The 24816-nt window shown below is 46.0% G+C and overlaps 1 protein-coding gene and 1 long non-coding RNA gene across 8 annotated transcripts in view; one reads left to right on the top strand and one right to left on the bottom strand.

Moving 5' to 3' along the window:
* Positions 1 to 24816, bottom strand: part of TULP4 (TUB like protein 4) — a 230741-nt gene that overhangs the window by 19836 nt on the left and 186089 nt on the right. For 6 of the 7 annotated variants that reach the window (XR_007462886.1, XM_049654512.1, XM_049654510.1 and 3 more), the window contains 5 exons: positions 22231 to 22411; positions 19454 to 19588; positions 12593 to 12759; positions 4880 to 5104; positions 3432 to 3666 (listed from right to left, as the gene is read on the bottom strand). Coding sequence is in view for 6 of the 7 variants with exons in the window: in XM_049654512.1 (XP_049510469.1) it covers positions 3432 to 3666; positions 4880 to 5104; positions 12593 to 12759; positions 19454 to 19588; positions 22231 to 22411 (943 nt within the window). In the remaining variant the exon portion in view is untranslated. Of the gene's footprint in view, positions 1 to 3431; positions 3667 to 4879; positions 5105 to 12592; positions 12760 to 13041; positions 13231 to 19453; positions 19589 to 22230; positions 22412 to 24816 lie in introns of those variants that run through there. The other variant, XM_049654513.1, reaches the window with a different exon arrangement.
* Positions 13682 to 16729, top strand: LOC125939002 (uncharacterized). The gene is made up of 2 exons (XR_007462887.1): positions 13682 to 14868; positions 15894 to 16729. It is a non-coding gene; the product is annotated as an uncharacterized LOC125939002 (long non-coding RNA).

Raw genomic sequence — 24816 nt, 5'->3', positions numbered from 1 at the left:
CATGCATGCTACCTGGAAGCAGGCTGACTGAGGCCCAGTCTGTGCGCCCGCATCACCCTCTTCTTAAACTACCTCCTCATCAGAAGGCGTGACTCGTGAACACAGCAAGCTAGACTGCTGTGCATCTGAGTTCGATCAAATAAAGAGGCTTCACTCACAGGCCTTGAGCAGCGCTTTCCATTACTTAAGTTAGGAGTCACTTAGCCAGAGGAAGCTTGGCCCTGACTCACACGGGCATGTAAACCCCCAGAAGGTTTCTGTGTGCTCATGAGCACGGGGCCAGTTCACTGACTGAGGAAACTCAGTAACGTGTTGTCCACTCAGCTCCTGACCTGCTTGCTAATCCAAGATTTCACAGTTGGCTATATGTCATAACATTTGCTTTTTTCCTTCACTCATGTCTTAATCCATTTGGGCTGCTATAACAAAATGCCAGACTGGGTGGCTTATAAACAGAAATTTATGTCTCAGTTCTGGAGTTGGAGGTCCGAGGTCAGGGTGCCAGCGTGATCAGGTTCTGGTAAGGACTCTCTGCTTGGCCTGTAGTCGGCCACCCTCTCACTGTGTCCACACATGGCCTTTCCTTAGTGTGTGTGCGTGGAGAGAGAGCTCTCTCCCTTTCCTTACAAGCCATCAATCCTATTGAGATTCCGCCCTCACAGCCTCATTGAACCTTAATCACCCTCTAAAAGCTGTACCTCCAAATATAGTAACAATGGGAGTAAGGGTTCAACATATGAATTTCAGGGGGACACAATTCCACCTGTAGTAAGCTCTAACTAAAGATTCCTTTAAAAAATTTGTGGATTTATGCTAAAAAAAAATGCTCTCATGCATGCTCTCAATTATAAAAATACACACTGGTAGTTTTGAGGAGTGTGTTTGTTGGGTTGCCTGGAGAGCATTTACAACAGCACGCACGAGCTTTGGAGTACAACTGCCACCTGGGCACTGGACTTGGGGGCCCTGCCCCAGACCTCCTGAATGAAGCTAAGGGGCGGGTCTGGCAGCCTGCTTTTAGAGAAGCGCCCCAGGTGACCTGCAGGGAGGTGGCCTATGGACCACATTCTGAGAAACAATGATGTGCAGGCTTGAAAGAGTTAATCAGCTCGTGAGAAATTCTAGGCTTCCCAAAGTCCGGAATCTTTTCCTCCTCTGTACCAGTCTGCGTATACCATTTGGTTGGCAATTAGTAATATTCTGCCTTGTGACACATCTTCTATTCCTGTCTTGAGGTATTAAAATCTTGATGTTTTGGGGCACCTGGGTGGCTCAGTGGGTTAAACTGCCCACTCTTGAATTCTGGCTCAGGTCACGTTCTCACAGTTCGTGAGTTCGAGCCCTGCATCGGGCTCTGTGCTCACGGGGCAGACAGAGCCTGCTTGGGATTCTCTCCTCTCCTCTCTCTCTGCTCCTCCCGTTTTTTCTCTCTCTCTTTCTCTGTCTCTCAAAAATAAATAAAAATGTTAAAAAAATTAAAAATAAATAAAATCTTGATGTTTTTCCTGAACTTTCCAAGCGTTAAGTTGTCTTGTCACCCAAAGGGGTTTATAAACTGCCCGAAAGCAGAGATGCCCCGGCGTTACCCACAACCACAGGAGATTCAAAGACGACAGACAGAGAGGGTAGTGAATACATACTGTTGATGTGCTATGCTTTATAACTTTTAGATTTGTTTAATTACAAAAATAAAGCACCTTATTCCCCAGAGGACTGCTAGCACTTGAGCCAATCTGTGCACAGCACGAGCTGAGGGATGGGAACAGTCTGCAGAAGCAGGTGTTGGGCCAGTGGTCTGGCCCCCGGCCTCGGTGCCCCATGGTACCCCCGCCTGCTTCTTCTGCCTGATTTTTAGTGGGAATTTATGCACGTGGGGGCAGAAGCAAGCGCTTCATGTCAGCTCCCTTCAACGTTCCATCTCAGTACAGGTTTTATAAACTTGTACACACGGCAGGGAGCCTCAGGGACAATGACCCTGTGGTGTGCGCCTTCCACAGCCCGCCCACTTTGGGCACTGCTCCTCTCCCTTCCCCTGAAGCCACAGCTTCTGCGATGCCCACTGCCCTCCTGCCCTCCTCACTTCGCCTTCCTTCCTTCTGAATCTTCTCCCTCCTCTCCGCCTGCCTCCCTACCAGCCTCCAGTTCTTCCACTCACCTTCCCTGCTCTTGGTGCTCATTCACTGCATGAACCAAAAGACAAAAAAATGGACCAACACCTACTGTTTCAAAGTACGGTCCTACTGCTCTCAACTTTACACGGTAACACAGACGGCAGAGTGCGGCCACAGACGCTGCACGAATCATGGAGGGCACACAGAGTGGGGGCAGCTACGTGAACTATCGGAGTGGGCAAGCACGTCAGGCTGAAGACGCTCACTGCGCCGTGACACCAGCGCATCCCAGGGCTTCAGGGACACGAGGGGCAGAGGCCAGTCTGATGGGTGGGAGAGGGAGCGGGGCTGGGGAAGTGGAGAGGATGAGTGTGCACCCATCAAACAAATCCCTTTCGACTTGTCCTCTCAAGGTCAGGCACTGAGTTCCCTCCGTCCAGGCCCTCGGGACTCCGCGGGGGAGGTGGGGGAGACAAGGCACCGGCAGCCCAACTGACAAGTGACTGGCAGGGAAGGCAGTGTTTCTCCCGCTGCTGCAGGTGACGAGCAGGATTTCACAGGGGGCAGTGGAACATCTGAGCCGGCGTTACCGCCGGCGGGGCGTGTGGGCCTCACAGTCACTAGCTTAGGACACTGGGCAAGTGTCCATAGTGCAAAGAGAAACAGCAAAGTTCCTTGGCTCTGGAGGCTCACAGTGTAGGACCCCAGAGGAAGCATGCAGCGAGCACCTCGAGTACACCAACTGAGTAATGAAGATCAATATAGGGGAGAGTTTTCAGAAAGGCAGAGTGATTCATCATGCCAAAATCTTTATGGATGAGCAAGGAATTTTCCTTGGTAACCAGCTAAAAAGCGGTTAATGGTGGATTAGTAAGGAGCAGAAGGAAGATTCTAGTAGGAGGCTGAGGAGTAGGCTGAAGGTTTGAAGATTTTAATTCCATCATTCGCTCTGGGAGACAGAGATGTACCTCACGATGATTTTCAGCTTGTCTCAGCAGTACATGAAGGCCCTCGATAATGCCTGATAATAACTAAAAGAGGAACCTATTATTCCCAAAAAGCCTGTGCCAGCCTCCCCCAGACAGCGAGTTACGTTCCCTCGATCCACGGCCCCGAGCAAGCGAAGTCTTACGGGTGTTGTTAAAAGCCCACCGGAAAGTACATTTGAAGAGTCATTAGCTTCAATACAGTTTTGGAAACGGAGCAGCTTCAAGGATGTTCCACGCTAGCCAAAACACAGGCCCACATTTCTTAAGTAAGCATTAACTTTGCACGGGCTGTCAGGAACACGAGTCCTCAAAACAGGGTGTGGAGGCCCACCTGATTTGCTATCTGTCCGGGGGTCCATGATGACAAACTCTGGCCGCAGCTTGCTGATGCGTCGCCCCTTGAGGATGGGCACAAGCCCGCCCAGGTACTCCAGGTAGAGGGTGTAGCACGGGCCGCCCACCTCCGGGTCGTCCTCTGTGCGCTTCATGGTGCAGTGCAGACGCTCGTTGCCAGCCGAGGGGTAGCTGACAAAGTCTCGCATGTTGTTGGGGTCTGGAATTGGGGGCTGGAGGCAGGACATGGAAAGAAAAGAGTACAGACAGCACTGATTACTCCAACAGAGCACTGGCTGATAGCTCAGGGAGTGTTAACCGTGTGATGGAGAGCAGCCATTCTCAACTGTGGGTGCACGTAAGAATCTCCTGGGAGCTTTAAAAAATACCTAAGCTGGGATCCCACCTCAAGCAATGCAACTGGATTCTCTGGGGGGTGGGCCTGGGCATGTGCATTTTCTAAAAACTCCCCATGTGATTTAAAAATTTTTTTTTTTATTTATTTTTGGGACAGAGAGAGACAGAGCATGAACGGGGGAGGGGCAGAGAGAGAGGGAGACACAGAATCGGAAACAGGCTGCAGGCTCCGAGCCATCAGCCCAGAGCCTGACGCGGGGCTCGAACTCACGGACCGCGAGATCGTGACCTGGCTGAAGTCGGACGCTTAACCGACTGCGCCACCCAGGCGCCCCACTCCCCATGTGATTTTAATGTGCAGCTAGCGTTGAGAATCACTGGTTCACAACCAAGATCATTAAGCAACTTGAAAAAACATCCCAACAGATTCTAAAACTGATATTTTAAGAAAAAAGTAACCTCGAACAAGTCAATCTGATACTTAGAAGCAGAGCTAGGATACAAAAAAGAGAACAAGGGAAAGAATGTAAGGTGCCGAGGCCTGAGGTTAGGAGGAAAGCCACACTTGACTAGCAACTGGCAGATACAGTCCACACACCACCAATACACGGACTAATTCTCGAGTTGCAATCAATATAAAGGACAAGTGACAGCGAGTGCTGGATGGAGGTCACCCCTCCTCAGCGCAGTAATTCAATCCTCAGGACAGGGTTCACTCTGACCATTCCCGTAACTAGTGACGGAGCAAACTACTCAAACTTCTAGGAACGCGTTTCTTGCTTTTCTGAAGCACCTGCCAGGAAGTGAGGACTGAACCAAGCAGACAGATGATCAGGATGGCACGGCAGTCAAGCTCCCAACACCGCCTCTGCCACAAGAAAGCTTACGCCCCTCACACAAGGCAAGTCTCTGGTGGATGCTTCTCGTGCCAGGGACACACTGCGCTTGCAAGAATCCGTCACCTGGATACTCTCGCCGAGGAGCAGACATGGCTTTTGCGCTCCTGCTCTGGGAATCTCACCTGCCCTCCGGGAGCAGGCAGGCAGCCAGCATGGGGGAGGAAGAGAAGGGAGGGTGGACGGGCTTTACCTTGATGGTGGGGATGAAGGCGGTAGAGAGGTAGGAGCAAAGGCGCGGGGGCAGGGTCAGCTTGCTGACGTCCTTGTCTTCTCGCAGGGCGCTGGCGATGGCCTGCTGGCACAGCAGCTGCAGGCTGGACACGCGGTGCTCCACGCGCACCACGTACAGGGCTGGTCCTGAAGCCATCAGCAGCCGCGAGTCCCGATGTCCCCAGCAGATGGAGACAATGGGGCGCTGCAGGAAGTGAGGGAGGCTATACTTAGGCTTCTGCTCTTGTGGTAAGAAGACGATGCAAGCGTGTCTCAAGTAAAATAAAGTGACTGAACAGTTTTTGAGAATATTGGTTTTAAAAAGCACAATAGATAACGAAATACTACATTACACAAATTCAGTATTTTCATTGGAAAGTAGTCAGATCCCCAGGCCAGAACACAAGGCACTCACTGGAATAGTTCTGTGAAGTTCTTTCACATGTATTATCTCATTTAATTTGGTATCGTAAAACCTAACTTAGCTCTAATGTCTCTGCCAGAAGATGCAATTAGTCTGGGGAACAGTAAGACACCTTCCTTACTGAAACTCTCGTTATCTGGATCCCTAAGAAATTGGTGGTAGTTCCTGTGGCTTGAGGCAGTAGTGGCAAGGAGGTAGAGCAGATAGCATTTTTGTCCCCCTTTTGTCCCAACAAGGAGCATTTTAGCGTCAAATCAACACTGGGCCTGGGGTCATGTACCGTGTGGCCTGGGGACCATCATACAATCCCGGGAAGCCTCTCGTGTTGTCACGAGTAAAACGGGAGCTGTGAGGACAGAAAGAGAGGCAAGATGCCGAAGGTGCTTCTGGAACCGATCACAGGTTATAACCCACAGGCACTGAATCACTGTCACCCTCAGCAGCCCTGGAGCTAAGGAAAGCTAAAAGCTATGTGGAAAGAGGACCCAGTTTCTGCGGTGGCCACTCCAGGGCGTTGTGGACACCACTGCTTTGAACAGGCAGGATGAAATCCAAAGATGCAAGTCAGTGACTAGTTATATTGAAAAAAAAAAAAAAAAAATCCAAGGCTTGGGGGTGCCAGCCAGGATCAACCAAGGAAGAAGGGAAGCGGCAGAGGGCTGTGATAGCAAAGCCACAGGAGAATCTGTTCATTCCTGTCCAGCTGGATGAGGCTCTAACTTAACGAGGTCTTGAGGGGTTTCAAAGATCAGAAGTGGGGATATCAGATCTATTATAGGAATGACAAGAACAGAATTTTCACACTTCAGTGACAAATATCAAGATAAAAGGAACAGATTAAGACACCTGCTTAAAATAGCCTCCAGGGTCAGCTAATCCGGGTTTCAACTTCAAAACAAAATGCAAGGCTGAAGATACTCCATCTTTTATTTCCATCTCTGTGAGCCCAGGCAGCCGTGGGTGGGAACCGAGAACTCAAGTGTGCGGGCCTCCAGAGTACTTCTAAAATACGCCTCCTTACAAGAGGATCCCACACCCGGGGCCGACTCCATACAGGGGCCTGTTAACTTAGAGTAAGCCATAATCAGTACTAAAGACAAAGCAGAGAAGGCATAAAAATTACACAAAAATTCCTTTGCTATCATTAATCCCTGTCCCCTCTGTCCTTCTGGTTTCTGCTTTTCATGGTAACAGTTGATTACATGTTTTGGGAGGATCTTACATAAAATTACCATTATGATAAGTATGTATCGTTTATCCCTTTGTACAAATGAACTTGAGCCACTTATACAGACTTTCAACGTGGATAAAAATTCTCTCTCTGGGCAGCCTTGGGTGGCTCAGTTGGTTAAGCGTCTGACTTCAGCTCAGGTCATGATCTCACGGTGTGTGGGTTTGAGCCCCGCATCGGGCTCTGTGCTGATAGCTTAGAGCCTGGAGCCTGCTTCACCTTCTGTGTCTCCCTCTCCCTCAAAATAAACATTAAAAAAATTCTCTCTCTTACATCTCAATAAGTACATATAACATCTCATTTAATCTTTTCAATTCTACCATGTAGGTATCGTTATTCCTATTTAACAGGTGAGGAAACTGAAGCTCAGAGAGGCTACTTAGTTGCAGCTAATACACTGTGAGCTACAATTCTCACCCATTTCCTCTCAACTCCACAGCTTATGCTCACCTACCACAAGATGCTGCCTCCTCTCTGTTAGCGTACGGATATAACCACCTAAAGAATGTATAATGTCTCACTAACAAACTTAATAAAATAAGAAATAGAAATAAAGAGAATTTGCCTGTAACTTATTTTTATAGCATATACTCCCTGTAAGATGTAAAGCAGCAAAATAAATACTGGTACCTTTCCATACTAAATTTTAAGGCTATATTAGAAAAATAAAGAAGCATTTACAGATAGAGCTGATCCTCTTGTCTGAAGGTTTTGAGATCTCCCTGATGTGGGGAACTGATTATTGTAATTCCTACTGAATGGGGGAGGCTTGGCAGTAGGGACATGACCTCAGGATACCCTTAAGTCCTATACACCAGGAGAAAGACTATACTGTGTATTGAAAGCTGCTAAGAGACTATATCTTAAAACGTTCTTCCCACAAAAAAGAAATGGTAATTGTGTGCCGTGATGGAGGTGCCAGTGAACCTTACGATGGCAATTCTGTTATAATATACAAGTGTATCAAATCCACACTTGTGTACTCTAATTTACACAACATTCATGTCACCTATATCTCAATAGAGGTGAAAATAAACAAATAAATAGGAAACCACACACAAAATCCTTTTATACCCTTTTGAATACTTTATACTTTTTTAAATATGTCATCTTATTTTTTTAATGTCTCATTTCCTTCTGGTGCTGATTTTCCTGTGCTGTTTATGGGTACTTCAGCCTACAAAACCCTCCCTACAAATGTTCTGCTGCTTTGGAAACAATAAGACTCAAGGCGCACATGCCTTGAGATGTGCCACAGATGTGGGGTGGGGGTGTCTTGATTCAGCTGCCCCCCAATCAGGGACTTCTGCCCTCCGTCCCCGAGGATCAGGGGTGTCAGCAGAGGATGAATCCACTGCCTGCCCACAGAGCGCCATCTTCCCTAAGAACTGCCCACCTACCAGGATTGGCTGCAGCAGAAGAGAAACATACCAAATGTTTAATCCCAATAGACCCGGGAACAGATACGGGTGCACACTAAGACAACTCCCACAGATTAATGCTTTTGAACAGTTGCTGTCTGCTAGGGAAAAACTCAGCTGTAAATCTGCAGACTTAATCTCTCTCAAATCACACAAAATGACTATTTTTAGAACTGATGGCCAGAATTGTGAAGTTGGTAACATTCAAATCTTAATTTGTGTGGGCAAGTTCACATACTTTGCGTGTCTAAATCCAAAGCAAAAGGACAAGAACGTGAGCTACATTTCGGGGAGCATCAGTGTAGTAGAAATCTAGGGCTCCGGTGAGTTTGATGAAACAAGGAGAGGTATTAGCTGGAGAGAGATGCTATTTGTATGGAGGTCTGGTGAGTGGTTAGCGCACAGTCAAGCTGACCACTTGAGGACCTGCCTGTCTCGCTGTCTGATGCCGATCCACGTGAGGGAGGCAAGTGAGTCTGCTCCTCTTCCGTCCTTGGCTATAGCACAGGGACTTTATTAGTGAATGGTCAGTCTCAGCCCCTTCTGGCACATGAAGACACGCCACACACTCGCGAGCCTCACCTCCTGCTGCCCACGAAGCACACCGCACACTCATCTGGGCATCTGTTCATCTACTGTGCTGCCAGTCAGTCATCCAGTTAGCTGTCTGTCAAATGTCTGCAATGGGCCACACACATTCCAAGTGTTGGGGACCAACACAGAATAAAATAAAATCCCTGCCCTCGTGGAGCTGACACTGTGAGGTAGGACAGGAAGAGAGATGCACATCTCAGTCTCTCTGATGGAGAGTACCTGACCATGCCGATCATGTCAGGATAGGGGCCTTGAGAAAGAGCAAGGCGGTCGTTTCAGACAAAGGGGGGCAGAGAAGGCTGCTCCAAGGAGGTAGTTTTAGCAGAGGCCTGACTGAGACGGGCAGTCTATTTATTTTAAAAAATTGAAAGCTTCCTCACCATATTACTATTTTTGTATACTGCAGTGAGTTGCATGGAGTCCTCTAAAAATCTAAGGGGAATGAAAAACAGGCTGTTCTTTCCATATTAAAGATAAGCTGCTCAAGAAAGACAACAAAAGGGTTAAATCCAGCTGTCCCAAGAGAGGGACAGTGAGGCTGTCCGAACCCACTGTTTCTGGCTGATGAGGGCTCCCAGCTGAGGACCAGGGACCAGCCCATGGAGCTGTCTGACCCTGTGGGTGCCAGAGGGCCCTCCCAGCCTCCTACAGCCAGAGCAGCTCTGCCCCTCCTTTCCACAGCTCCCCTAGGAAGTAGAATGTTTTCTGTCTTAGAGGAAATGCGTTCCAATGTCTAACATTGGAAGGGGATGTGTATAATGTCTGTAAAGGTGTGTACGAAGGGAATGTCTAATGTTTGTACAAGTGTGTACAAAGAAAGAAAGCCTTCTAGAACAGTTCACTGTTAAACAGACCAAGTTGGGTGACTGGTCACCATCAAACTGTGTTGGTGGAGCCACGGACAGTTTTGAATATTAAGCTGTAATGATTTGGCCGCTGACTAAGGGCAGTAAGTAGTAAAAGCCAGCTCAGCATTCAGGCACCCAAACTGCAGTTTTAGAAAATGCACCATTCTTATATTTTCAAAGCTGACAATCCCAGGAAGGACTTTCTTCTTATCCATTTCTAGCAAACCATGGAAAAAGCACTCCTGTGGCAGCTTCATAAGAATAGGTACAGGGGCACCTGGGTGGCTCAGTCGGTTGAGCGTCTGACTTTGGCTCAGGTCATGATCTCACAGTTCGTGAGTTCGAGCCCCGCATCGGGCTCTGGGCTGACAGCTCAGAGCCTGGAGCCTGTTTCAGATTCTGTGTCTGCCTCTCTCTGCCCCTTCCCCATTCATGCTCTGTCTCTCTCTGTTTCTCAAAAATGAATAAACGTTAAACAAATTTTTTTTTTAAAAAGAATAGGTACAGTTAGTCCTCAACAAAAAGGGTCAATATATACCTTTGCTAACAGACTTTCCTTCTTGAGTACAGAGTCTATGACCATACCTGCAATCTCTCATTTCACTTTTCAGTTTCCACATCCATCTCTTCCTCTCCCTTCTCTCTTAACATTTTACCCTAATTATATCAACAAAGGAACCTTACAGAATATAAGCCAACTCCTCCAACATGCCTTTAATGCAAACAAACATTCATAAAGCCACAACAAAACCAACCAACCAACCAACAACCCAGACCCAAATTACTGAAGCCTGCAAACTTCAGTCAGTAATGCGAACTCTAAACATCTGCTGTAGATGAACAGATATGCAACTACATATAGATGGTCTCAGAAATAGCTAATGAGGTAAATTACAGGATTTTCAACTACAACAGGTAGAAAGGAAAGGAAAAGAAAGGAAAATGAATTGCAGTGTATTTCCTTTGAAGAGCTTCAGCCATGGGCATTGCTGTTATGAGTAAATCAGGAGAATCCATTTTAAAGCTGAGGCTGCCGCAAGTTTGTGCCCAGCAACGGCTTTGTACGCAATAACCTACAATCTAATTAACTTGGAAATAAATTATCCAATCTAAATTGCATTTAGTTCTTTCTATAAACAGCCCAATAAATTTCCCAACTTCCTTCCTGCTATAAAAATGTCCCTGCCCTTGGACAACTTGAAACAGCACAGATAACATGTAATTTTAGAATCATTACAGAAAAAAGTTGGTGCTCTCTATAATTAATGTTGTACTTGATTTTTTAAATTTTATTTATTTTGTTTTTAGAGAGAAAGAGAGCGCATGAGTGGGGGAGTGGGGGGGGGGGGGGGGGGGGGGCAAGGGGGGGGGGGGGGGGGAGAGAGAGAATACTGAGCAGGCTCTGCACTCAGCTGCAGAGCCTGATGTAGGGCTTAATCCACTGACCCTGGGATCATGACCTGAGCCACAATCAAGAGTTGGTTATTCAACCGACTGAGCCACCCAGGCACCCTGTTGTACTTGATTTTTAGTAACACCATTACTTTACTTTGTATTATTGAGGCAATTTTTTTTCAATGGTTTACACAGATCCTCAAATGAAAAAAAGAATAATTTATTAAAATTCTGAGACACTATATGGATATTTTTCCCCAAAGGATGATCAGCTAAGTTCCCTTCCTATCTCTGAGCCCCAAACACTTAAAATTCAAGACCTATGTTAGTTTCGCAGTTGTATGTTACAGTTGGTGAGAACTTCTACACTGGATGAGGCCGTTGAGCGTCTACCATATTCCAGGCATTTCAAAGAAATGAAGAAAGTGTGGTCTTTGACTTCAAGAAGGTAAGACAAGTACACAGAAAAGTGTAATAAATTTCAGAAGTATCAAACATCCCAGGGGGATGCTTCATGGAGAAGAGGGGTTGCAGCTGTTGGGCAGATTTACATAAGGATGTGACCGTGCTGGCGTTAAGGATGATTTCCCCCAGCTGAGATGGCAGGGAGGGCAATCCTTGTGGAAGGAACAGAATACCAGCAGGAGGGGTGCCCTGAGTCAGTTTGAAGAGTGGACAACACTGAATATACTGGGAGTGTGTTTCATTACTTCAATTCACAAATAAGTTTTTTAATAACTGTAAAAGCCTTATTAACTCAGAAAGAGCTGGAAATGCCCATCCTCTCCTACCTGTCAGGGTAGGGATAGAAAGTCAGCACGACATCTGAGTGAGAAGACACATAGCCTCCTGGTTCAAACTATCAGCAGAAAGCACTAAAAAGAGCATATGTTGACAACTGTCCATCCATCAATCCACCAAGCAAATATTTACTGAGCACCTACTATGTTCCAGACAATGCACCTGCAGTTTCAGTTTTGTTAAGATGAAAACATTCGGAGATTGGTTGCGCAATAACGTAATACAATTGACAATACTGAACTATACACTTAAAAATGATTAAGACTGCAAATTCTATTATGTGTGTTTTTCCACAACCAAAAAAAGAGAGCTATATTTAAATAATCAATGTCTGCATCTAATTGCAAATTTCCCCGAATCTGGTATACCTGCCTCTTTGAGCTGGGTAAGGTTAGAAAAGAAGTCTCTAGTTTATTATTGCCCCAGTCAATCTCATCAACTCACTCTCAGACCTGTCTCCACTACACCCCACTAAGAATTTCGTCCTCCACGAGAGCTGATCCAAATCAGAAATGAAGCGGTCTACAGATCTCTGGGAAATAAAAACAAATAGAAAAGGGCTACCTTTCTTTCCCAAAGATTTTTAAGCTTTCTTACTTACTGTTTAACAGTCATTTAGCTAAGATGTAGAAGTACATTACTGGCATAGAAAACCTAACATCAGAGTGAATAAATGAAGATTCAGCACATACTTCTGTAAGTGCTAATTTCTGCCTGACGATAAACACCAGCTCCCTCTGCTTACTCACTGTCCACTCTTTTCAGTGGGGGATGTAGCAAAGTATTTTGGTTAAAGGCAAAAACATGTTTCTCCCTTATTTCTTCTGGCTTACACTCCATAATTTAATTAAGGTCAACGAAAGATTAAAATCTGTCGAAGATAATTATAGGAACTACAGCCACCTCACGGTGTTTAATGGAGCCCGGAGAGCATACTAACACAGTGGCGTTACAATGAAGGTCTGACACACATCCTTACTTGCACAAGCGTGTCCAGGGTGAAGATGTGCTCCCCGCGGACATTGTAGAACTTGACCATGGCACTCTTCAGAAGAGGGCCATTGGGGAGGTCACTGAGCTGGGTCTGCCGTTCCATGCCAGAGACGGCCAGGAGGTCTCCCTGCGTGCACCACTGGGCCACCACCTCTGAAATCACAAAGAAGACAGTCAGCATGAGGATGTGACCCTCCCTGAACCTTCACTGAAGTAGTTTAGAAAACAGAGCTGCTGAGCAAATACAATGGCAGCTCTTACCCTTTCTCTCACGAAGACAATAGCTACCCATTTCTCTGAAGACAGTACAGACTCTATTTAAACAGGTGTCTATCACATGGATGGGGAGCACAGCTCCCTGACACAAAGCTGTATCAGGCCAAACCACGTGATGAAGCCGGCATGTTAAATACCTAACTTCAACACTGGCATTACCGTCGAGGGATGTGCAGAAATCTGAGGGAGCAGGTAAGATCATTAATCCCATGACTCTCCATCTGCTGCTTGTGTCCCTGCCCTCAGCGATGACTCTTAAGAATTTACAAATGCAAAAAGTAAGTCAAGAGCAAATTCTAAGTTTATATTCATTTGATTTCTGTGCACCACTGGGCAGATAAAGTTCAGATAAAGGACTTATCTGCATATGAAGGCCTTGACTTTTATTCCACATTGGGATGTTATGAGGGCTTAGAAAAGAAGATAAATACTTCTGTTGGATGGAGTGTTGTCAGAAATTGTCAGAAATTTTCACCCTGGAGATGTGATGCCCACCTACCAAGCCACTCGGTACCTATAAAAATGGCTACGAAAGGGTTTGTCAAATCCCAACGTGGCAATTTACTTATTCTGGCTGGTAAAACAAGCTAATAGTACTAATAAGATTTAGAACATAGTTCTTCTCCATCAAGGCCCCAGAACCCTATCTGGCTCATACAGAGAGCACTGATATCCAGAACTCAGAGGCCTGAGAGAGGCTGGATGGAGCTGACGGTGCCCTGTCATGACAGGACACATCTCAGAGCTGGGACCAGATGCCAGCAAGGCCTGGGCTCCATCAGGTCACAAACCATCACAGCACCTTGCTCTTATTCACACGCGGTGCTGACTCTGATGTTAGTAACAGCACATTCTGAGGTCACCAGTGCTCTGTGACTTCCTTTGAAGACCAGACTGTGGTCCCAGGACAAGATGGCTCTCTGGACCCAGGGAAGCGAGAGCCAGCCCATCAGGTGAGCCACCGACAGGAACTAGAGACAGAGGTAGCAGAGGGCTGAGTGAACCCAGCTACAAACACAGAACGAAAAATCTCTACAATCTGAGTCAGTGAAAGCATCAATAAAAGGAGCTCCCCCCCCCCCACTTTTTCTTATAAAAGGATATGAATAAGGACAAGTACAAACCAGGAAATGAAAAATAAGTTAAAAGCATCATCCAAATATCCTGGTGAGTAAGATCTCAAAAAAGATGAGAGGGGGGAAGGCTTGAGGATTTGTGCACGTATTTCACTGTGCTCGGGTATCCAAAGGGCTCAGGTGCTCTGGTGAGAAGCCGGCCATGACAATGAAACTGAAATGACCTTCTCTGGATGACAGTTTTGGCAACACAAGGAAGTCAAGAGGAAGAGCCACTAATGCTGACAGGTAAAGGTGACACAAGCAGAGTCTGCGGTTGTTTAGGATGACAGCGTCCCTGCAACTGCATAAACGAAGAGGACAGCACCCAATTCCTGCGGTTCTGCCGCTAACCCGCTTCGGTCAGGTGGTGAGTGACGAACCTGCACCGTTCTTCTTGCTATTGTTTTAGTAAGATTCTTTGAACTTGCCCCTCAGAAAAGTGGGCTGCTGCTGGGCTGCTGTCCCCGTAGGGGCTGGCGCAGACACACAGTCCGCTCAGACACTGCTCGGCGACCAGAGGCTCTGCTCCCCCCCATGGGCGCCCGGGCCCGGGGAGCAGGAGTCCGCGCAGCCACAAGCAGACGCCCAGGGAGCTCATCCCCGCAGTCACCAAGTCATACTGAGACAGCCGTGGTCTCCACAGCCAAGTCATTGTTTAAAAGAGAACAAGTTCTGTAGGAGTAACACGACTTCTCGTTCCGACGATGACACAACCAGCAGCATCAAGGGCCTGAGCCAGTCCTGATGCACATGATGGGCAGGCGTTCACCAGGGGAGCCAGCTTACCCCAGAAAACCCCATCACAAGGAATTCAGGAGTGGGAGTAAGAAAGAAAAACCACGGACTGTTCAGTGGCAACCAGGGCTGTGTGAGTACCTCCACAGGGGCTGAATCCCCAGGGTGGGACTCTAAAATCCTCATAAATTACTACAAAATCAAAGAAAAATCACACATTTATTCATTTTCTAGATTTCACTTCCATAAAGAAGGAAACAGAAGCCTAGATGTGGTCAGGACAGAAACTTTCCTGTCCCAGGAAGTTTTTATAAGTTTATATTAGAATAGAAAATAATCCCCAATGCCTTTGCCCGATCTTTTAGTAATAATTTCACAGTTTCTAAGCCTCTAAAAATTTGTGTCAAAATATAAGCCAGAAGGAACGAACTAAATGCTTTATTCAGTAAGCCTCTTTTCACTTTTCCTGAAGCTCTCAGCAGAGTCTCTAAGGATGTGGGGAGTTCCAAGGCACAAAAGAGGCCCATCCTCCTAAAGCACTGATTTTCCTTGATTTTTTAAAAGTAATCTCTATGCTGAACATGGGGCTCGAACCCATGACCCTGATATCAAGAGTCACATGCTCTACTGGCTGAGCCAGCGAGGCGCCCTGCTCTTGATGATTTTGAAGTGTCTGTGGATTTTTGGTCTCTTAAACATTTTATACACAAAAAAATTAGCAGAGTCACACAATTCTACTTTAGCTAGACAATCTTATGGATCTTTCTTGGTAAGAGCCGGAAGGGTCAAAATTTGACTTGTAGTGTGCGGTGAGAAAATTTGGTCCTTTTATATTAACAAGAGCCCCTTGTGTGGAGTTAGTGCTGGGTCAAAAACAGGCAGCCAAGTATTCGTGGAGAAAGAATAGCGCTCTTACCAAACACCACGTGTACTTGAGCTGCTGGTTGGAAGCCTGAGTGAGGTTCACGGGGGCCTTTGTCTCTTGGATGCCCACGTTAGTGATTCATCTATTAGTCATTAGATACATGTGTACTTGTGTGTGTACACGTGGATTTTGTGTTGCGAGAGAGAAAATGAGCATGTGCACAAAGGAGAAACAAATTAAGTAGCAAAGTGTGTGATGGTAAAATAACATGTACTTTTTTCCTTTAATAACAGTGCTTCTGTGAACATATGGAGGACTGAGCAACAGCGGCGTGTATTCAGTGAGGATGATGGACCCAACCTCTATCAGCACAGACTGCAGAGGCAGACAGCACCACTGACTGGAACCACTCTCCTTCAAAACCCGCTCTTGACTTTTACCAGTGTGGTGCAATGAAGTGACAAAAAGAGGAAATGCTGTAAAACAAAGAAACAAACCCTAGGAGTTTAAATTCTTTGATTTTAAGACAAATGTGGGTGAAATAAGCAGTGCCTTTGAGAGCTTGCTTTACGGCAACGGATGAAGTGTCTAGGTCAGAGTTTCTGAGCGCATCGCTGAATTGTTTTTTCCTTGAAGGGTAAGAGAATATGCTACCTCAAAAGACGCCACACCGGCATATAAAAACTATTTTGAGCTGAAGGCAACTGAGAAAGAGCAGATACAAAAAAGCTCTCTCTTTTCCCCTATTTGCCCAAAAGCAGGGTGTAAATTTGTGCAGGCACTTGCCCACTCTGCCCCCTGACCAGGAAGGACAGAAGCTAATCACTGGAGACAACTCTGGACCCTCATCAGCCCACACACAGCTCCAGAAGAATTTACATGACAAACTTCAGGAACTGGCCATTATCTTCCATTAGTCTTCCCTGTTTACCTTCCCACAATCTGCTACCCTAGAAACTTTAAGTCCTTTCCCTTTGTCTTGTCACTTTTCCAAAAACGTTCTGTTCTGCTGTTAATATGCAATATAAGCCCAAGCTCTACCCACCCATTTGAGTTACTCATCTCTGAAAGCTTCCACCGCTAAATGCAATGCATGTGTTAATAAACTTGTTTCTTTTTCTCTAGTCAACCTGTCTTTGGTCAGTGTAATTTATAGGGTCCCAGTCAGAAAACCTAAGATCTGTAGGGGGAAAACAGTCTTTCTTCCCCTACATTCTCAATAAAAAGTACAGTAACTACAAAAGGTAAAAACCCCAAATAAGGTGTACTAATTTATGGTTCACTATGTGATAAAGAGAAGTCCCCTAAGTTGGGACACTTAGCAGATTCTTCTTTAAGGCAGAATCTCCTCAGCAAACATCTGCAAAACAAAATCACCCACCACCCTATGAATCTGCAATCAAAACACAGTGTAACAGGTGGCGGAGAAGAGGGTGATCACAGGGACCGTGAGCTATCTGCCATTCTGTGTTCTTTGGCAACAACATAAATTACAACGTTGGTGATAAAGCAGAAAATATCATGAGTCATGTTTGTTCACTGGAGAAGCTCTCTGATGATATTTCTTTGAGACAGTAACAGAGAAAGACTAACCCGTTTCAGTCCACCCTATATGACAAGTGACCGACCTGTCCACCACAGGACAGATGACCATGGACGGAGCAAGTTGCCACACGCCACCTTGGCAGATTCTGGCGATCTCTTCCTAGTATTTTACCCCATGAAGTTGTGGACAAAAAACAAAACAAAACAAAACAAAACAACCTGCTGCCGTTGATAGCACATGTAAGACTGAGTCCTCATAATATTCTGAAACCAAGACAGAAAGAGAAACTGCCTACATCCAGCGCCGATCGGATGACATCAGCTCACTTAAATTTTACCTAACTTCCTGCAATTAAGACGACTCCGTGCAAAAGCATGTCCCCCCATGAAAGTGTGAAAGATTTAGATTAGATTTAGATTTCTAGTCAGGCAATGGGAAGAATGCTAAATTTGCCTGTATTTTTAAGATGAAACTCAAGTCAAAAACTTTCACACTTGGGAAGGCCACCCAGGGTCACCTTCACAAGCCACCTCATATGCATTCCTAACCTTCCACCACAGGCTTGGTGGGGATGTGTCAGAAGTGCTGCTCCAGTGCAATCTAGTTTCACAGACAGAAAACAAAACAACACATTCAAGGAATTAAAAAAAGTTTCCACAGGTAAGCAAGACGACAAAGATTCAGAAAAATTTGCCATATGAGAAATACAAGGGAACTGACTGGTAAGATGTTAATTTCAGTCCTGATCAGACACGTGTCAGAGAACAAAGTTCAGGGCTCCAGGACTAGAGGCAGGTTCTGAGAAATTAATAAACTTAGTTGAAGGTTTAAAAGTAGAATTTCTGAAGAAGAAAAGAAGAGCCTGGACAACCAAATATATGTGAGAATTTATGATGACCACCCCTGCATGTTAGCTCCACAAAGGTCAGAACACTCAGAAAAGAACCTGCAGAAAAGACCAAGGAATGTAAGTTCATCATCATCATCATACACACACAGAACTATTTACTCAGCTTCTAAAGGAGCCTATTTGTGGTATAAAGAGGGACTTCTACATAGTTCATGTCCCTCAGGAGTTTAGGCTAAATAATTCCTCACAATTATAGATCTGAAACACAAAATGGGACACCCACAAAAAGGAGAACTTGTAAGAATATTCTATAGTTTAAGGGGCGCCTGGGTGGCTCAGTCGGTTAAGCGGCCGACTTCAGCTCAGGTCGTGATCTCATGGTTCGTGAGTTCCAGCCCCGCGTCGGGCTCTGTGCTGACAGCTCAGAGCCTGGAGCCTGTTTCAAATTCTGTGTCTCCCTCTCTCTGACCCTCCCCTGTTCATGCTCTGTCTCTCCCTGTCTCAAAAATAAATAAAACTTTAAAAAAAAGAGTTAAAAAAAAAGAATATTCTATAGTTTTAAAATGGAATCAAGAAGTGCTTAGGGGCAGGCAGACAGGTATGATGCACTCCAATCAACAGTTAAGTTATACGGACTTGAGTCTCCATTATCATCCCTGCGATCCCTGAGTAATTCAGACAGGAAGCACATGACACAACTCTCTGGTCTGAGGCAAGTTCTGAGTGACAGTAGTAACTTGAACTGCACGTTCTGGTTTACCCCTGGTCTTCCATTCGGATTACAGCAGGTCCCTTGAACTTTGAGACCAAAGGCAATCCAGGGACTTCTACACCGTACCATTTAATCCTGAAGAGACAGAACTGTTTTTCCAAAGAACTCATCAGGGTCACAATGTGAGTAAATATTCTTGGATTGCAAAATTCAGAACATGCCAAATGCCTATGGACAGCGATTTTCTTGTGAGAGAACACATTTCATAACATCTGTCAGGGAAGTCAGCATTTGGCGGTTGCTGTTTACATCAATGCCTCAGTCCTGCAGCTGCGGGAACTTTACCGCACAACCATCGGTGTCTTAATACGCCTCAAAGTAACAGGGGCTTCTGTGAAACTGCCGTGCTGGGTCTGCTGCCCCAGGAACGGCAGGTGCTGAGGTCCAATACTGTACTGACATCATATGTTAGCCAGAGGCAAACACGTACACCCAAGAGAGGGTTACTCGTCGTAGTAGGTAAAGACAGAAAGGCGAAGACTGTCAGGAATCCCTCCTCAAGATAAGCCTAGGTGTCAACTTGTCACATAAGCAGAGGAGCAAAAGGAAGTGGCCTTCATTAACAGACTCCATTAAGCCCACGGACGGGCAGGAATGGATAAGTACTGGGTGCGGGACACCCACCGGAAGGCAAACGCACACAGGGCTGATGTGTGGGCTTGGGGTCACGTGCAGCCTTCTGTACCTTTCAGCCCTGAGCGGATGACAGTAGGAGACAAGTCGTCATAGTTGTTCATTAAGCTGATGTCCCCCGAGGTGAAGCTGACGGTGAGCAGCGGCTTGATGTTCTGCACCGGGATGGGATACGCTGCTGGACCATCTGCCGGGACAAAAGTGCTGAGTAAAAAGGAGGCAAGGCACACATGACCCAAATCTAGGACACACTGCTGCAGTCTGGCAAAGGGCTTTAACAACTGCCTGACACTGCAGACCAGACTCTGGACTGGGATGTCACTGAGTAAGGCAACACTGTACATAGCACTCAGGAACTATGTGGGGCCGTCAGGAGGAGCACCACCGGGGAACCCTGGAATGAGAAGCAGGACGGGGACAGATGGCCCTGGAGGCACCAGGTGGGGCTCCTTGGGCTCTGGGGTATGGTGATGAGAACACATGTGAAGATTATTAACTCATGTGTTAATGCGTCATGTTTCTAATGATGTGTAAACATAAATTGTTATTTTAACGTCACATAACATGTAAGGATGGTGGAAAGAAGGATGAAAACAATTTCTTAATCTTGGTCCAATGTACAGAGAAAAGTTGCTTTTCAACACTAATGCCCTTTCATTGGACATTATAGGAAATAGGGAGCCACAGCAGCCACAACGAGTAAGTTTTTACCATAAGAGACTCCAAACCTGGAGAGAAAGCCAAGGTTGGCTGTGGCTCCTAAACAATTCTGCTACATCTGCAGTGCACAGCCAGTATAAAGAAAATTCCGCTCTGTAAGTTCAAGGAGTACTCATGGATGCTAAGGAAGAACTGTGATGGGTCATGTTCTGGATTCTTCCACATGCTGCTTCAAAAGTAAAAGTCAGTCCCTCCCACAGGCCAAGATAAATGAGGGCTCTTTCAGAAGGCCCCCTGCAGGCCTCATACCCATGCCGAGTTCATCCCTGGGAGCCATCCGGAGTGGGCTGGCCTGACATCCACACACTCGCCCCACCTCAGCCCTGCCTGTGGAGGATCCTCAGGTATTACTTTCCTCTGCTTCATTTTCAGATGCTGTACGTACCTACCTCTGTGCTCAAATCCCCTAGGCCACCAAGAAAAACCCAGCTCTATGTGAAAGGCAAATCCCAGTCATCCTCCAAATTGCCGCATGGCTCTGAGAAGGGAAATGTATTAAAGCAGCAGCCGGGGTCTAAATTCTATCCTTGGACTCATTCTGAACCTGCTTTATAACTTGCTCTCTAGATCTTGTTTTTTCCCCATAATACATGGGGCTAAGTGAATCTACAGTCAATCTAGTAAAGTTCTGTTTTAAAAGTGTGCTGACAAGTATCCAACCTTGTATAACACGGACTTTATTACTATGAGGCTGGAGAAATAGTCAACACTTCACTCAGGTTGGGGCCCTACTAGGAAAGGGTATGTTTATGTCTCAGATAGAAGCACATTCTCCTTCCCCCAACCCCATGCACCCTGAAACCCTACCCCCAACAGATCTAAAGTTTCTTTCATGTGGGGCGCCTGGGTGGCTCAGTCGGTTAAGCAACCAACTTCGGCTCAGGTCATGATCTCATGCTTGTGAGTTCGAGTCCCATGTCAGGCTCTCTGCTGGCAGCTCAGAGCCTGGAGCCTGCTTCAGATTCTGTGTCTTCCCCTCTCTCTGCCCCTCCCATGCTCATGTTCTGTCTCTCAACAATAAATAAACGTTAAAAAAAATTGTTAAAGTTTCCTTCATGTGAAAATAGTTGTCTCCTTAAACAAACGACTGAATGAATGTGTGAATGTCTCTGGGAAGCATCATGTCTTATATCATGTCTGGGACAAAATGAGAGCATTCCAAGTACCAATGGGGGAAGATGCCGATGGGGGACACAGTTAAAGATCTATTCCCCGGACCAGCAGCTCACGGGATGAATGTGCCCACAGTCACCGGAGAGGGGAGCAGTGCGAGGACAGAAGTCCTGCAGCAGTATGACCAAGTCTGATCTCCTACTATTTCACAATGTATTTTTCCTTAAAAAAAAAAAAAAAAAAAAAAAGAGGAATGGGGTACTAGGGAAGTGCCAAGGTCCTGAGGAGGCCAATGACGAATGCTGCTGTTGGTGATGGCCAGCATCAACATCAAAGGTTTCTGGCTTTTTGTGTGTGTATGTGGGAGGTGTGTCTGTCACATGTGTGGGAGATAAAATGCACTGCAAAAGTGAAGGAGGCTGGAGTCTGAAATCATCCCCACCAAGAGTCTGAAACCTTTCCTTAGGTCCAAATATTAAAAAACTAGATGCCAATTAATCTAAACTGACATTGCTGTGAAACTTACAGGGGAAGACAGGTTCTTCTGAACTGAGAAAAGGAAGTTTCCCCCCAAAAGACAGAAGAGGGGCATGGACAGCAGCCCCATTACTGGCCTGCATTACAGGCAAAACTAATCCTTTTCTCACACAACTAAAGCTACAGGTTTTAATGACATTAGGGATTTGGAACACCACAGATTAAGTTATAGTAATAGCACAGCATTTCTCATCTCCAGCTCTCTTTATTCTTGCTAAGCAGCTAAGCCCCACAACTCCCTAGGGACATGAAAAGGGTCATTTCATGTCTAGCAAAACCTAAGCCAACGGAGCTTCATCCACCTGCACGGTGATTCTGAGAAAAGGGATGGCAGAGGGAAGACAGCCGAATCAAGACCAGACGTCAGGCTGCCCTGCCTTGTGCTTCACCGGAGCTCTTCCCAGTGGGTCAGCGCGCTGCACCTGTGGTGGACTTCACCCTCCTCCTCCGGCTTCCTACCTTGGGGTGGGGAGTAGTCGTCTGAGTCCGTGTCGCTCTCGCTGCTGTCCTCCACCAGGAAGGCGGGGCAGTTCCAGGACATGCTGAGGATGCCGTCGGACTCGTGCAGGAGCACGTGGGCCAGCATCCTGCCGTGGCAGTCCATGACGATCACCTGCCCGTCGGCCGTGCCAAACAGCACCTGCAACCAAGGACGGGAACCCTTGACGGACCAGGAGAAAGGACTGCGGTTTCTGGCAAAACTCATCACCTTAACTTGTGAAGATGTACAAAATATATTTAGGACTCAAAAAACAGAGCAGTTAAGTAGCTGAGGCGATACACAAAGCATTAAGTACCAGAAACTTAGCTGGCTATTAACTTGCAAGCATTTTAGTCCTCCAATACTGAAATGTGACTAATGGCAAAATAAACACATTTGTTATGGAGTATGGATATTTACAAATACCAGCAAAATCACTGTCTTTTTGCTCACTGTTTTTGTTTTTTGCATGTTTTATTCTTTTGGTTGGAGAAGGAGGGTTGGGAAGAGGGTAATATTTATTTTTCTTGAATGAAAAAAAGCAGCAGCGGAGGTTTGGTAAGAATTTCTCAAATTGAGAAGAAAAACTTCAGGTGTATGTTTGACCAAAGAGAAAATATATTTGGTTATATAAGCAGGTTATCTAACCACATTTGGAAAAGATGCTCCTGAAATAGTTTGTCTAATGTTTTATTTGACTAAGAGGAATAGTCTTTTGTATTAATAATTAATGTTATAATGTGTTAACAGTATTAACACATTCACTGAGTGCTTACTTTGTGCTAAGCACTATATTAAGAGCTTTACCTCATGTATTGTCAAAATAATCCTGGGAGTTAAGTACCAGCACTGTTGATAGAGAGCTCAGATGGGCCTGACACTGTCACTTCACCTGGTCTGGGGCACAGGAATGTGCTGGGGGTGCAGGCAAGTGCATGGGCAGAGCTGAAGCACAGGCAGGGCAGAGGAGAGGTTAGCCCCCCTTCATCGGAGCAACAGAAGCACCATCTCACAGCTGCTGGAAGCCCCCTGACATGAGCTGTGTCTTCTAGCTGGATGACCGACCCCACAGGAAGCAGGACCTCCAGGGGGAGTACACCATGTTCTCTTCTGTTTTGTGTGGTAGTAGTTTCTGCATCTGTTGGCATTAAAACTTTGTATCTTTTGTGTTTAATGAGATCCTTGTGTCCATCAGCAACTGATCAGGAGAAGCATGCAAAGTCTTTCCATCTTACAGATGCAGAAACAACCTGAGAGGTCAAGTCAGTTGACAAGGCCATTAGGTGATCAGGCCACCGGGCTCTCTTACTGGAAAGGCTAGGATTTACATAGAGGGAAAGTTATTTAGGGTGTGTTAGATCCTTGCCTCCTTTTGCTATTAAGATTTTGACATTAAGCTCCTTGGGGGCAAAGACTGTCCACAGCTATCTCCCTGGCACCTAACAACTTTGGGCACAGAGAGCACTTAATAATATTTATTATTAAATAAAGTCAGTGACCATCAAAAGGCATTTTTAGTACATAAATCCTGACTATTAAGATAGATTAACTGCAGGGGAAGATATATTTCATTTAAGTAGTAAAACACTCACAGAATTTACAGAGCTGTTTTAGAATAAATCGACTGTCCATCAAACATTCCTCTAGAAGCGCCTGGGTGGCTTAGTCAGTTGAGCATCCGACTTCAGCTCAGGTCATGATCTTGCGGTTTGGGAGTTTGAGCCCCACGTTGGGCTTGCTACTATCTGTGCAGAGCCCACTTTGGATTCTTTGCCTCCCTCTTTCTCTGTCCCTCCCCGGCTCACACTCTCTTAAAAATAAATAAACACTGGGGCGCCTGGGTGGCTCAGTCGGTTAAGCGTCCAACTTCGGCTCAGGTCACGATCTCATGGTCGGGTTCGAGCCCCGCGTCGGGCTCTGTGCTGACAGCTCAGAGCCTGGAGCCTGTTTCAGATTCTGTGTCTCCCTCTCTCTGTGACCCTCCCCCGTTAATGCTCTGTCTCTGTCTCAAAAATAAACATTAAAAAAAAATAAAAAAAAATTAAAAAATATTCCTTTAAACATGTCTGTATTTTAATGAATGAAAATTTAAAAAAAGGCTCAAACCGTTTTCTCCAGGGGCAATAAGGAATCTATTACTGCACTGGGCTTAAATAAAAAACACACAAACTACTAGGAATACAATAAAACATTTTAGAAGAAGCTGAGTTTTTGGCTAGCAATGGAGAAAACTAGTATCTGCTGGCACGTCTGCAAAGCCCTCGTGCAGCGCTGGCACAGGGATCAAGACACTGGGGGTGGTCAGACCTGCTAAAGCCCTGGAAGAGGCACCTGCTGAATGCGCTTGGTAGGCAGTTTTCAATGGTGATAAATATGGAATGTGTCTTCTTGTAGCTTTAACTGAGATGTAAATTTATGTATTTCCAAGGAAAAAGATGTGTGGGAACCTATCAGGCCAATGTCATGGGTGATGTCCCCAGCAAGCAGGCTGTTTTTGTCCCCCTTCCCACATTCTCAATTTGCTCACGTATGTTTTGAAGAGCAGCCATGCCTTGGTGCTGGGT

This window comes from Panthera uncia (genome assembly GCF_023721935.1).
Source record: "Panthera uncia isolate 11264 chromosome B2 unlocalized genomic scaffold, Puncia_PCG_1.0 HiC_scaffold_24, whole genome shotgun sequence".
NCBI classification, from domain to species: domain Eukaryota; kingdom Metazoa; phylum Chordata; class Mammalia; order Carnivora; family Felidae; genus Panthera; species Panthera uncia.
Note: the sequence above shows the minus strand (reverse complement) of the source record. Positions and strands in the feature narration are given on the sequence as shown.